The 15,239-nt window shown below is 35.0% G+C and overlaps 1 protein-coding gene across 6 annotated transcripts in view; it reads left to right on the top strand.

Annotated features, from left to right (window-relative positions):
* The window catches only part of DNAJC13 (DnaJ heat shock protein family (Hsp40) member C13), a 115,288-nt gene that overhangs the window by 14,896 nt on the left and 85,153 nt on the right, over positions 1–15,239 (top strand). For 4 of the 6 annotated variants that reach the window (XR_008619089.1, XM_007116577.4, XM_055089830.1 and 1 more), the window contains exons 2-3: positions 1,752–1,832; positions 14,903–14,978. Coding sequence is in view for 5 of the 6 variants with exons in the window: in XM_007116577.4 (XP_007116639.1) it covers positions 1,765–1,832; positions 14,903–14,978 (144 nt within the window). In the remaining variant the exon portion in view is untranslated. Of the gene's footprint in view, positions 1–1,478; positions 1,587–1,751; positions 1,833–14,902; positions 14,979–15,239 lie in introns of all 6 variants that reach the window. The other 2 variants (XM_055089772.1, XM_055089794.1) reach the window with 1 other exon arrangement.

Genomic DNA, 15,239 nt, shown 5'->3' with positions numbered 1-15,239 from the left:
GAAGTAGATTAGTGGATGCCAGGTGGTGGGAGTGAGGGCAATTGGGGAGTGGCTCCTAGCAGGGTTTCTTTTGGGGGTGATAAAAATACTGTGTTGGTTGTAGAACTCTGTGGACATGCTAAAAACCCATGAATTGTACACTTTTAAGAGGGTGAATTTTATAGTGTGTGAATTGTGTCTCAAAAAGCTGTTACAAAAATGTTTTTGGATGAAAATGGTTTTATTCTAATTATGAAAAGAATACTTGTTGACTAAAAAAATTTAGACATATAAAGATGTAAAGAAAGCTAAGTGAACCATACTTCTAACCGTTCAGTTTGCATTATTGACCCTTTGGTATGTACCTTACAGTATTTTTTAGAGAGCATTTCTAATTTTTAAGGGTAGGAAGCAATGGCCAAGTGACTATTCATTTGACCATATACTTTTTTTTTCTTTTTTTTTTTTTCCCTGCGGTACGCGGGCCTCTCACTGTTGTGGCCCCTCCCATTGCTGAGCACAGGCTCCGGATGCGCAGGCTCAGCGGCCATGGCTCACGGGCCCAGCCGCTCCGCGGCATGTGGGATCTTCCCGGACCGGGGCACGAACCCGTGTCCCCTGCATCGGCAGGCGGACTCTCAACCACTGCGCCACCAGGGAAGCCCCATTTTTAACTTTTATTCATTGTGAAGCAAATGATGCAGAATTTTCAAAATTTATCATCAGTCTTTCATTAGTAGCCAGTTTATGCAATTATTGTGTAAAATTAGCTAAATTGAAATTTTTTCATGAGATAAATGGATTCTGGATTTTTTACACCTCAAGGTTATAGTCAACAAACTAATCTTGAAATATTGCACATAACATGGTCCCTCTGCCTGTGGCTGTTAGGAAGTTCAACAATCTTCAACTGTCCTGTTTAACTAGAGAGTTCACTAACCAAACTGTAACAAACATTTCTAAACACTTAATTTCTGCACTCATCTTGATGTTTGCAACTACACTTTGAGTAGCATTGTTCTAGTATGGAATACCATGTGACTTAAAAATTATTTTCTCAAAGTATAATTCTGTGGAAAAAGGTTAATATTCTGTAAAAACAGGTTAAGTGGTATGAATGACAATCTCAATTTTGTTTAAAAAGTTATTTTTTCTAGATAGAAGAAGGGAAGCTAGAATGATTATCTTTGGATGCTGGGATGAAAGATGCGTTACTTTATGAACATTAAAAATTTTTTATTATGTACTTGAATTACTTTTATAATGAGACTATTAAATTAAAACTTATTTACAATAGGTTCCCTTTAAAGTGACAGTGACAGCAAGATGGCTGACACTTAGCAGCTAAGTGTTTAGCCAAGTGTTTTGTCTAATAGACAAAAACCTATTAGAATTGGTTTGACCCTTGGCAAACATTTGTAGGTGCCCATCATGTGTTAAGACATTGTTTGGCAATGTGAGATTTAAAGATTCATTTACTTTAACATTTTTTTTATTAGGTTCTCTGCAATCGAGATGTTGATAGAGGGCGATTCTTGTCCTCAAGAAACCCAGTGTAGTGGAAGAGAGCTGTGACAATATGCTGTGCTAAAGGCTGTGATAGAGAGGTGAACAGACCATCCCTATCCTTTAAAACCTTATGGTCTTGTAGAAAAATTGGTGTCTTAAAATCAGTGCCATATGGCAGGCTATGAAATTATGGTATGGGAGATTCAGGGAAAACTCTTAAGGATAGCACTATGGTGAAATTTACCCATATTTTTATCTTTCAGGTTTCAGCACAAAATGAACATAATTAGGGAAAATAAGGATTTAGCATGTTTCTACACAACAAAACATTCATGGAGGGGAAAGTAAGTATTTCTGTTGGTTTTACTTTTCTCTGCCTCTATAAAGTATTTTAAACATTACTTTTTCAGTGTTTTGAATAGTACTGCACAACTCAATAATGTCATTCAGCCCTTCTCTTCTGAAAAGCATATGTACATATTTTCAATGCAAATGCTACATTTAGAATAAATTATTGTTCTTTCTTCTTTTGATATGTCTGGTTTTCTCTGTCTTGGGAAGGATTTTGGTAGGAATTAAAAGGAATATAAACCAGTTATCCACTGTCTTGAATGCTGTCAATTAATGATGAGGTTTATGTAGTAGTGGAGTGTTAACTTCACAACTCTATCTCTTAAAGATAAGTCTGTGTTATCAATACATATTCATTTCCATTTGACTCTCAGGGAAAATATGCCAATATTGCATTTTGTAATCTTTTTTTAAACCTGTAATGAAATTTAAAAATTGGGTTTGGTCTCTTCCTTGGGAGGGGATGATGACATTTTTCAGTAACTTGTGTGGTCAAAGCAAGGTGTACATGCTTATGTATCCTTTTGTAAAATGGATAGTAATTCCTACCCCTCAGACTGATATAAGGATTAAATGAATTGATATGGAGTATGTGAAGGTTTTAAAATTACACCTTAAATACATTGAGTATTCAGTGAATGGCACCTTTTGACCATTACAAAAAAGTTTAGTCTATGGTCATTTTGAGTAGTAATAAGTAAAATTAGTGTGCCACACTTTGACAAACAGGTAACCACATTATTCCAGATCAGGCCTCAGACAGATAACACATGACGTGCACAAAGCCAATAACTTTAGTTCTTATTCTTTTTATTTTTTCCTCTGAAGGATGAGGAGAGAGGGTGGGGTAGTTCTTAATTCTTAACTTTCCATTTTTTAGGTAATAGTGTTGTAACTTCTTAGAATGGTGCAACATCTGAATTCTGTAGTGTTTCTGGTTTGCATTAAGAAACTGACTATAATTTTGAAAGATCTGAGTGTTTAATTTTGTTTCCTTTTAGTAGCTCAGTTGTATGAGCTACTTAATTGTTATCCTGTGGAATACTTGTCTTGAAATTTTTTTCTTTCATTGAGCAAAGTTAGAATATTGGCACATCCAGAATAGTATGAGTCTCTTTAGTTCTTTTAGCCTTAAGAAAAGTTGTATATTTAAATGATCTTTATTTTTTCCTCAAGAGTTAAATTGCTCTAATCATCATAATATAGCCTTTGTTTTTTAATACAATTATAGCATACTGTTGAATTAATTCTAAAGAACAAACTTCCAGTAATACTTTTTGCTTCGTGAGCTTATCAGTAACTGTGATCACCTGGAAAAACTTTTAATGTTCTTAGTAATGACTGTGACTTAAAACAGTCCTTTTTTTCTTTCCTTTTTTGTAATTATTTGGAGCAGAACTATTTCTGTGCTCCGAGCACAATTCCTTACCTCCATCATTCACACCTTGAAACTTTTTTGTTTTGTTTTTATAACAGCTTTATTGATATAATATACTTAACATAAAACTCACTCTTTTTAAGTGTACAATTCCGTGGTTTTTTAGTATATTTGTAGAGTTGTAAACCATCACCACTTACTATTTATAGAACACTTTCCTCACCCCCCAAAAATACTCCTCTAAATATATTAGCAATTCCTCCCCTCTCCCCTCTTCCCTGCATCTGGCACCCACTAATCTATTTTTTGTCTCTGTATTGCTTATTTAGGACATCACATATAAATGGACTCATCCAATATGTGATCTTTCGTGACTATCTTCTTTCACTTAGCATGTTTTCAAGGTTTATCCATGTTGTAGCATGTGTTAGTACTTCATTTCTTTTTATTGCCAAATCTATTGTATGTATATTGCCACATTTTGTTTATCCATTCATCTGTTGATGGACACTTATAGTGTTTCTACTTGTTTTTTTTACTGTTATGAATAGAATAGTGCTACTATAACACATACAAGTTTATGGGTAAATCTGTATTTCCAGTTCTCTTGGGTATATACCTAGGAGTGGAATTGTTGGTATTGGGTTGGCCAGAGTTCATTGGGGTTTTTCCGTAACATCTTACCAAACACCCAAACGAACTTTTTGGCCAACCCAGTATATGGAGTTACATAGAATTATATGGTAACTCTATGTTTAACTTTTTGAGGAACAGCCAAACTGTTTTCCAAAGTGGCTGCAGCATTTTATAATCCTCCCATCAATGTATGAGGATTCCAATTTCTCCACATCCTTACCAACACTTGTTATTGTCTTTCTTTTCATTTTAGCCATCCTAGTGCATATGAAGTGGTATCTCATTATGGTTTTGATTTGCATTTCCCTAATGACTAAGATGTTGAGTATCTTTTCATGTGTTTATTGGACATTTTTTGTATATTTCATGAAATGTCTATTGAAATTATCCAATTTTTAATTGTTTATTCTTCTGTTGTTGAGTTGCTTAAGTTCTTTATGTATTATGAATACAACTTCCTTATAGAGGTATGATTTGCAACCCTCCTGTTCAGTGGGTTGTCTTTTCACTTTCTTGATAGTATGCTTTGAAGCACAAAGGTTTTAATTTTGATGAAATTTTGATGAATCCATCTATTTTTTTCTATTGCCATTTGTGCTTTTGGTGTCACATCTAAGAAGCCATTATAATCCAAGGTCTCAAAGATTTATTCCTATGTTTTCTTCTAAGAGTTTTATAATTTTGATTTTGGGTTAATTTTTGTGTGCAGTGGGAAGTAGGGATCCAGCTTTATTCTTTTGCATGTGGATATCTAGTTATCCCAGCACCATTTGTTGAAAAAACTATTCTTTCCCCATTGAACTGTTTTGACAACCTTGTCAAAAATCAGTTGACTGTAAAAGTTTATTCCTGAATTCTCAGTTCTATTCCATTGATCTATATGCCTTGCCTACAGTTATGGCAGAACCATATTGTCGTTCTTTTTTTTTTTTTTTTTTTTTGGGGCCGTGCCACACGGCTTTAGTTCCCCTGACCAGGGATCAAACCTGGGCCCATGGCAGTGAAAGCGCTGAGTCCTAACCACTGGACTGCCAGAGAATTCCCAGACCATATTGTCTTAATTACTGTAGCTTTGTACTAGGTTTCAAAACTTGAAAGTTTCAGGTTCCAACTTTGTTTATTTTCAAATTATGTTGGCTTTTCTGGGTCTCTTGCATTTCCAAATGAATCTTAGAGTCAGTAGTCAATTTTACAAAAATGGCAACTGGGATTTTGATATGGATTGCATTGAATCTATAGATCAATTAGGGGAGTATCACCACCTTAAGAATGTTAAGTCTTCTGATCCACAAACATGGGATGTCTTAACGTTGAAATCTTTTAAAATTTCTTTCCACAGTATTTTGTTGCTTTCAGTGTACACACCTTGAAACTTTTAACTTCTTCTTGAAAGGTACTACATTTTCCAGATAATGAATCATTTCATTAGGTTATATACATTATTATGTGGCACTGAATCTTTTATTATATTACCTATTTTATGTAGCCAATTCTAATCTAAGTTTAAAGTATTTCTCATTGGTCTTATGAAAAAAGTAAATGGTCAATATTAAAAATTTTCTGTTGTTTCAGAGTTGCTCTTTGAACCCTCTCTCTAGAAACATATCTGTATGCAACAAATTTTGCGTGTGATTTTGGGGTTTTAGGGCCTCAGTTTTAAGAGATTCCAACTCAACCCCAACATTTTAGAAAATGTTATTGATAGTGACAGTAAAGATGGACAAATATTTTTCTTTATTTAATATACCTAAATTAAAGGTAACCTCTCCAGATATTTCCCTTGGGGATATTCATGTGACCTATTTCATTTTACCTTTGTAATAGTTTTCATATGTTTACATTGCATCTGCTACTCATGTTTTTAATGATTAAGGTCTCTTCACCCCTTGGCTGGCAAAGTAGCCTTTCTGCTGTGTTTGTCATTTTCCCACTTGTAAAGTACACAGTTAAATTATATCTTTGTCTGGAAGGAGCAGGAAGGGGGTGGAGATTTCAGTGGTAAAAAGCACTTTTCTTTCATGAAAGAACAAAGTTTCCTTTTTGACCTGGCAAGTCATTTCTGATAGGAAGGAAGATGCATACATTTCAGTTAAAGCAGAAATGCAGATTCACTATGGAAAACTTCACAGTAATGTTGAAAATTAGGTACTTAATTTTTTTCTGGATGGAAATTACATGTAAAATCTACCTGTGGATCACTTTAATATTTGCATACGTTAATTGTAGCAAATGCTCTGAATTTAAAAGTAGCATTTTAGTATCTGAACAGGATTTTAACTGCAGTACATTGGGATATATCATAATCAGTCTATGAAATTCATTGGCAGATGCCCACTACATTCATAGACAGCCTGTGTAATGACTAGATACAGGAAATTGAGAGAAGAGTTGAGGGAAAGGGAAGCTAGTGAATTTCTCATACCTTTCTTATAATGTAGGATTAGAATCCTACAAGAGAAGAGAGATTCTTCTCTTTAGCTGCCTGGCATTTACACATCTCACCAACTCTGATAACTCTAGGAAACCTGGGTTTTTTTTCCCCCGCTTTGTTGATTTTAGCCCTTGACCCTGCCAGCCTCTAAACCTCACATGCGTCCATCCTGAATTCTCTTTGTGTTTTCTTTTACATCTCTTTGTGCTTATTATCAAGCAGTCTGGTATTTGAATATCTTTCAAGTGCAAATAGGATCACATCTGCTAGGAATTTTATATTTTACACACAATCCTCTATTAAAAGCTAGTTTTAGGAGCAAAGAGTCTTTCCAACAAATGATACTTGTCTTTTCAACAAATGATACTTGAACACCTGGATATCGGCATGGAACAAAATGAATCTAGGCATAGATTCTACATCCTTCACAAAATTAACTCAAAATGGATCACAGACCTACGTGTGAAATGTAAAATTATAAAACTCCAAGAAGATAACATGGGAGAAAATCTAGATGACCTTGGGTTTGGTGATGACTTTTTAGATACAACACCAAATACATTAGCCATGAAAAAAATGAATTGATAAGTTGGACTGCATTAAAGTTGAAAACTTCTGCTTTGTGAAAGACACTATCAAGAGAATGTAAAGACAAGCTGGGAGAAAATATTTGCAAAAGACATATTTTATAAAGCACTGTTATACAAAGAACCCTTAAAACTCAACAATAAGAAGACAAACAACTCGATTAAAAAATGAGCCAAAGATCTTAACAGAGACCTCACCAAAGAAGATATTCAGGGAATTCCCTGGCGGTCCAGTGGTTAGGACTTCACACTTCCACTGCAGGGGGCACGGGTTCAATCCCTGGTCGGGGAACTAAGATCCCACATGCTGTGCGGCACAGCCAAAAAAAAAAAAAGGAAAGAAAATATACAGATGGCAGATAATTCAGAGAAATGCATGCAAATGTAGAGATACCACTACACATCTACTGGAATGGCCAAAATCCAGAACACTGACAGCTCCAAATGCTGGTGAGGATGTGAAGCAACAGGAACTCTCATTTATTGCTGGTGGAAATACAAAATGGTATAGCCTCTTTGGAAAATAGTTTGGTGGTTTCTTACAACACTCAACGTTCTCTTACCGTATGATCCAGCAGTTACACTCAGTTTACCCAAAGGAGTTGAAAACTTATGTCTACACAGAAACCTGCACACAGATGTTGATAGCCGCTTTATTCATAATTAACGAAACTTGAAAACAACCAAGATGTCTTTCAGTAGGTGAATGAGTAAACTGTAGTACATGCAGACAATATTATTCAGCACTAAAAAAAAATGAACCATCAAGTCATGAAAAGACATGGAGGAAACTTAAATGCATAATAATATTAAGTGAAAGAAGCCAGTCTGAAAAGGCTACGTGCTATATGATTCCAACTGCAGTATATGACATTGTGGAAAAGGCAAAACTTTGGAGGCAGTAAAAAGATCGTGGCTTTCAAGGTTTAGCAGGGAGGAAAGGATGAATAGGCAGAGCTCAGAGGATTTTTAGGACAGCGAAACTGCTCTATGATACTGTAATGGTGGATACATGTCATTATACTTTTGTCCAAACCATAGAATGTAAGGCACCAAGAGTGAACTCTAATGTAAACTCTGGATTTCGTTGGATAATGATGTGTCAGTGTAGGTTCACCAGTTGTAACAAATGTGTCACTCTGGTGGGGCTTGTTGATAACGGGGGAACCTGTGCATGGGTGTGGACAGGGAGTATACTGGGAATCTTTGTACCTTCTGCTTAATATTATTGTGAACCTAAAACTGCTCTAAAAAAGCCTGTTTAAAAGAAAGCTCCATCTGAGCTGGAAAAAATATGGACCCTGCATCACAGAAAGTAAGTCCTTAAAATACTGCATTTCATGGGATGCCCTTTAATTAGAAGTGGGACATTTTCTCACTGAGTTACTGCAGAATGTTTCCTATACTTTTTCTCTTTTATGAGGAATACAACTTCTAATGTAAATGAGCCCTCTCAGGTGAAACTCATCTTTCAAGTAGAGTTTGACCAGAATGGAGTATCCCAGTATTATAATGAGATGAATGATCAATTAATTTTGTTCTGTATTTTAAATGTGAATTCAGCAGTCATGGATACTTGAAACATAACTATACTAATAATAATTAGTTCAGTGACTAGTGGAGTGTTTAACCCTCCCCCCCATTATTCAATCAACAGAATAAGAGCAATAAGAATAACATTTATTGATTATAAACACTAAGTGACAAGCACTTTACATGGATTATTTAATTCTCACATTATGAGCTAAGTATGCATGTTATCCACATCTTTCAGATGCAGAAACTGAAGCTTAGAGAGGTTAAGCAAGTTATCAGCGGATACACAGTAAGTGAACAGTTTAGACAGTATTTGAACCCAGGCAGTGTGACTCCAGAGCTGATGGGCTTAACTGTCAGAGTGCTTGCCATAGATCTCTTAACTCTTTGAGAAACCTTGCACTTCAGTTATCCCCAGTTACGTTATCTGATGGACTAAAATTTAGTTCAAGTAACTAGATTCTCAATCTTTTAATAATAAAAGGAAAAACTCTAGATTCTGTGAGAATCCTAAAGCCTTCTAGAAATTGTTGTCCAAATCTTTTTGTTTATTTATTTTTATTTTATTTTTGGCTGTGTTGGGTCTTTGTTGCTGCACGCAGGCTTTCTCTAGTTGCGGCCAGCAGGGGCTACTCTTTGTTGCGGTGTGCGGGCTTCTCATTGTGGTGGCTTTTCTTGTTGTGGACCACAGGCTCTAGGGACACGGGCTTCAGTAGTTGTGGCACGCGGGCTTCAGTAGTTGTGGCACACGGGCTCAGTAGTGGCTCGCGGGCTCTAGAGCACAGGCTCACTAGTTGTGGCGCATGGGCTGAGTTGCTCCGCGGCATGTGGGATCTTCCCTGACCAGGGCTCAAACCCATGTCCGTTGCATTGGCAGGCAGATTCTTAGCCACTGCTCCACCAGGGAAGCCCCCAGATCTTACTCTTATATGGTTGAGGCACCTAGGTGTTCAACCTAGGAAATAATTCGCACTGAAAGTCTGATTGGCAGAAAAATTAGGTATGCTTCATATGAAGCTGAAAGACAGAACTTGGACTAGAGGGGGAAATTTGTGGAGAAGTATATATTGGCTTAGAACTAAGGAACAATAGTCAATATCTGCAGTACTGGAAAACAAATAGAATTACTTTTAGGGAAGATTAGTTGGTTTTCTCGTACCAGTAGTCGTCAACTACTAAAAGTAGCCAGCTTTACTCAGGGTACTATAAGGGTTCGAGCTGTATGTTATGAGGACTAGACGAGGTAACATAAAAGCTGTCTTCCAGCTCCGATTAGATGTGTTTGGCTTATTTGAGACCTGTTGCATAGACTGTCCACTGAAAGGACTGAGGATCTTAACTTTAAAAGTAACACACAAAGGTTTTATTATCCCAAGAAATTTGAGAACCATTATTTTATAATAAACACAAGCTTCTTCTGTACCTTACAAAAAAGTAATGTTTAATTTTCTCTATTTTGAGAGAACTGAATAATATGAATTTCTGTGCAGAAGGGTATGACATTGTGATAGTGGCCAGTATTTTTGTAATACCTCTTTCTCTTGATACTGTTGTACATGCCTAATTAATACAAGCTAGTTAAGAAATTCAAATCCGAAATAAACTTTCATACAATGACTGACAGGTATCTTAGCTCTTACTACTTTGAAGTTTATTTCAGATGTCTGAATTAGTTAACTAAATAACAAACAAAATGTCTGCCCAGAGGAAACTAGGTCTTTAAGGGACTCTTATTCACTGCCATACCATTCAACCCAGCACACTGTGCTCATTTAATATTGGGTCAATCCATGATAATACTTAATATGCAGTATCTGATCTAACGTATTAGTTTTTTCTCCCCCCCCAAAAGAAAATTGCCATATGGAAAAAAATCGTGTTATAAAAAGTTGTTTCAAAGAAGAAAGCAATATTCATAAAGACTAGAAAGTTTAAGAATGGCATAACATTTTTATTTGCAGGAATTAATACAGGAGTGTGTTTATTTTCATGTAAGTTAATATAAATTTAATCTGTCTGTTAAAAAATCTGAACATCACTTATCAAAATCCAAAACTGGTGTACATCCCCAGCTTTTGCTTCAGCAGTCTTGCTTTGCTGTCAGATGATCTTTCTTATCTTATCAGCACTATTGTTAGCACATCTTTTGTTCTTATCACCCAGTTCTTTATCACCATTTGCTATGGGAGCAAAATGCCCCAATACAGAAAGCAGTAGTCTAAAACACTTTTTAATTTATTTGAGTATCATTAGTTTCCTGATTCTAAATAACCTTATAGTTAATGGGTAATGTAAATGATTTCTTAATAGGCTATCACATTAGAATAAATCTGTGAGTTAAGAAAACTTAAGGAGTGGAAGAAATGCCTATTCCCTACAAGCATTTAATGATGTGTGTAGCTTTAGTTCCTGAAGCAAAGGAAACAAGTGCAGTAAATATATTGAATATTATATATTTACTAATGAATATTAATTAATTAATATTAATGGATATTAATTTCATTGGGGGCAAAGGTGTTTGCTTTCGCATTTCATCATGTGTATGGCATCATCTGTCATATATTTCTCATTTTGTCTACTTTAGTCTTTATCCCTTTTGTAGTTGATTTTATGTAGCTTTATATTTTGTAATAAGAACTTGTTTTTAGTATGATAATTTTAAAGAATTAGCCAACAGATTCATCTCAGACCCATAGAACTGCAAATTAAATTATTATGATTTAAAAATGGCAATTTCATGGACTTCCCTGGTGGTGCAGTGGTTAAGAATCCGCCTGCCAATGCTGGGGACATGGGTTCGAGCCCTGGTTCAGGAAGGTCCCACATGCTGCAGAGCAGCTAAGCCCGTGTGCCACAACTACTGATCCTGTGCTCTAGAGCCCGCAAGCCACAACTACTGAGCCAGCGCACCACAACTACTGAGCCTGCGCGCCACAAAAACTGAAGCCCGCGTGCCTAGATCCCGTGCTCCACAAGAGAAGCCACTGCAATGAGAAGCCCGCACACCACAACGAAGAGTAGTCCCTGCTTGCCGCCACTAGAGAAAGGCCTCGTGCAGCAATGAAGACCCAATGCAGCCAAGAAAACAAACAAAAAACCCACAACATTGCAAATCAACTATATTTCAATAAAAATTATTTTAAAAAAATAAAAAATTAAAATGGCAATTTCTCATTGCAGATAGTGAATAAATGTATTTTCTTCCTAAAGATACAATCTTAGTCTTTTCCTGATGTCACAGTGGTTATGAAGAAAAAAATTGGTCTGCTGTTAATTGCTATCTGATTTATATTGTTTTTTAAAAGCAAGAGTAAACTTATGGGTCATAGATCTGAATGCACGGATTGGTCTATTTAGCTATTGGATAAACATTTATTGAGCACCTGGCTTTATGCAGTGCTGGGTACTATGCTAGGAGTTAGAGTTTCAAAGATAAGGAAGACATGTACCTCCTTGAATTTATGGAGTATTTGTCTATTCTTTATGACTTAAGACACCAGTGACTTAGTGAAAGTTAAATTTAAGAGAAAAACCTTAAATTGCAGGTATAACTAACATACCATACATGTGAGCTCATTCAGATTTTAATCTCTAAATCTGATCTCCATGGGGCTTTTTGAAGGTTTAAGGCTGCTTATAAAGGTTTTAAATGACCTAGAAGTATTTGCCCTAATGTTAAAGAGTAGTCCAGCAGCCATTCTAGAGGAGAGAGGCATGGGGAGCTCTTAGAAGAAAGGAAGGGGAAGAGAGGAGAATGGAAGGGAATTCTCCTGAGAATTTTCTTACAGCTCTCTTCTTAGGAAGACTTTAGAGCTCTGTATTTATCTGAAAGATAGCTCTGAGTTTACCAGTCATGACAGTACTTTGGGCCTAATGGACACCTCACTCCAGCATCCTTTTGCTGCAGGATCTAGATTGTGTTCTCTCCAATATGGTAGCCACTAAACATGCATGGCTATTTAAGTTTAAATAAAATTTAAAATTCAGTTGCTCATTAGCCACATTTCAAGTGCTCAATAGAGCTACCTAATTGGACAGTGTAGATACAGAACGTTTCCATCATTTTGGAAAGTTCTTTTGCACGGCACTAATCAGGATGAAAAAGTTACATGAGAAAAATGTTAGAAATTAGAAAGGGCTTCATTGTGTGGAGGAGATTAGTATAGAATTGAAAAGGATATTTTCTTAACTGAGATCCTCTAAGATTTTGAATATGACAGCATCAGTTGACATTTGGAACATTTCAGGCATTTAATTCTTACGCTTTTGCTTCCAGAGTAAAATAAATAAATTCTGTAGTTTTATTTGAGGATTATAAAATTGGCATGTTTGAAATGAACTCATGTACAAAACAGAAATAGAGCCGAAGATGTAGAAAACAAACTTATGTTCACCAGGGGTTAAGTGGGGGAGGGATAAATTGGAAATTGGGATTGACATATACACACTACTGTATATAAAATAGATAACTAATAAGGACCTACTATATAGCACAGGAAATTCTACTCAATACTCTGTAATGGCCTATATGGGAAAAGAATCTTTAAAAAAGTGGATATATGTATATGTATAACATTCACTTTGCTGTACACCTGCAACTAACAACATTGTAAATCAACTATACTCCAATAAAAATTTAAAAAAACAAAAGTTGGCATGTTTGACTCTCAGGATGATTCTGAAAGTTAGAATTTGTGAATTCATATTTCTGTCATACATTTGATTTCATTGTGCAATCTTCTGAGGCAAATATTGCTTTAATAAGATTTTCTTTGTTTTTCTTTGTTCCCATTAATTGATTAAGCCTCTGAAGTTTTGAGACTTTTTATCTGTTTAGATAAATTCTCATCCACTTCACCAATCAATCCTTCAACTTCTCCCCACTTTAGAAAGCAGCAAATGAATGTTTTTATGTTAAAAGGAAGGGCTCTCATTCTTTAGTTTCCCATTCCACGTTAGACATACGAAATTAGGGAGAAAAATTTGTAGTATAGCAATATGGTAAAGATTAATACAGTCTATCGTTTTTCCCCAAAATGGAAATTTCATCATTTTTATTATATAATGATTAGAAGAAATAATAGGGAAATTAAAATGTGAAAGAGAGCTCTCTTGATCTTAATGGGAATACTCGTAGTGTGTGACCCTTGAGTCAGCTAGTGGCTGCTGGATTAAGGTAATGTATGCCTTTTTACTGTATTAGTAGTTTAAAGCAGAAAAACACAGTCTTTTCCATACATATAAAAAAGGCATCTGATTGTGTTTAACATCCATTTTTGATCATTTAAAAATCTCTTATTAAAATACAAATAGATATTTCAATAAATATTATCAATTAATACATTTTTCTGATATTCAACTGTTTTCCTAAAATGACTGTCTTTGGTCATGGTGTATTACTATTTTAATATGCCATTTGATTCATATTGATAGTATTTATTTAAAAATAGATTGGTGTATTTTTTTTCTTTTTTGTATTGTCTTTCCAGATTTTAGTATCACTGAAAAAACTAAGAAGCTGTCCTTAGTCTGTTTCCTGGAACAATTTAAGAAGCATAGGATTTACCTATTCCTTTAAGATTTCATCTCCTTGTTTGAGCCTTGGTACTTTTGTAGGGTGTAATTGTTTGCAGCTTTCTTAAATTCTTCTATATAGGGGTTGATTTATTCTTAATTTTCAAATTTATCAGCATAGACTTACACACATCATTTTTTTTCTTCTGTGTCTATGGTTATAAATTCTTTTATTCCTAATTTTGTTTTGGTATTTTCTTAGACCTATTTTATTATTTTATTTCCAAAGAGCTAATTCTTCAGTTTTAAATAAATTTTTCTAATTCAGTTTCCACTTTTATCATTATGAATTGCTCTCTCTTCTAAAGGATTACTGATACCCAAATGGTTTTTCTCCTTCAGATATGTTGCTTTAAGTGAAGGAAGTGAAGTGAGAAGTGAAAATTGCTTGTCTGTGATGTAGCCTTCCTACTTCTATAAAATTGCAACACTTAAATGTAATAGGTAGTTGCTTAAATAGAAATTATTTAGATTCCAGAATAGGAGTGTGACACACCAGTTGTAGGCCATAGCTTTTCCTTCATTTGCATCATGTTCTTGTCGAAAGGATATTTTGAATCAATCAGTAGTGTACAGTGTCTTTTTTTTAAATAAAATTTTCCCATTTAGAATCTTTTGGCATCCTCTGGCAGTGATTTGCTAACTTCACGTATACTAACAGCACAAGATTGCTTGCATAGGTTTTACTTTTCTACTTAAGGATCTTATTGTTTCACAGTAAAATGAGTGATGGGTGGGTCTTAATACCAGTAGCATTTCATAACATTAAAAATGTGAGAATATAAAACGAAGATATATTTAGTCACATTAATCAGTTAACACATTTCTATTTATTTATTGAAATGTTCCTTTTGTCTTATATGTATTTTGTTATAAAATGTTTCTTTTGTTTAAGACTAAACTTAAGTACTTCCTTTGTAGGTATAAGCGTGTCTTTTCAGTTGGAACCCATGCGATTACTACATATAATCCCAATACCTTAGAAGTAACAAATCAGGTAATTATGTTAGAAGCTATTAAGTGTTTGAACTCCATTTGAATTTTAAAAGCCAGGTTAAAACCTGACCCATGACTCCCTGCCTGAAATCAGTACTTTAGGGTAGAAGTGTCAAATCTGAAAAAGATTAATAGCTTATATAATGCTCAGTGCTCAGGACCAAACATAAATAAAGGGGGCATGTGTGTGCTTATTTCTAGGCTCTAAGGGGTATAACATTTTAAAATGTTACTATAGATTACAGCAGTCTTTTTAATGTAA

Source organism: Physeter macrocephalus, chromosome 1, assembly GCF_002837175.3.
Source record: "Physeter macrocephalus isolate SW-GA chromosome 1, ASM283717v5, whole genome shotgun sequence".
NCBI lineage: Eukaryota > Metazoa > Chordata > Mammalia > Artiodactyla > Physeteridae > Physeter > Physeter macrocephalus.
This window is presented reverse-complemented; position numbering and strand designations above follow the sequence as displayed.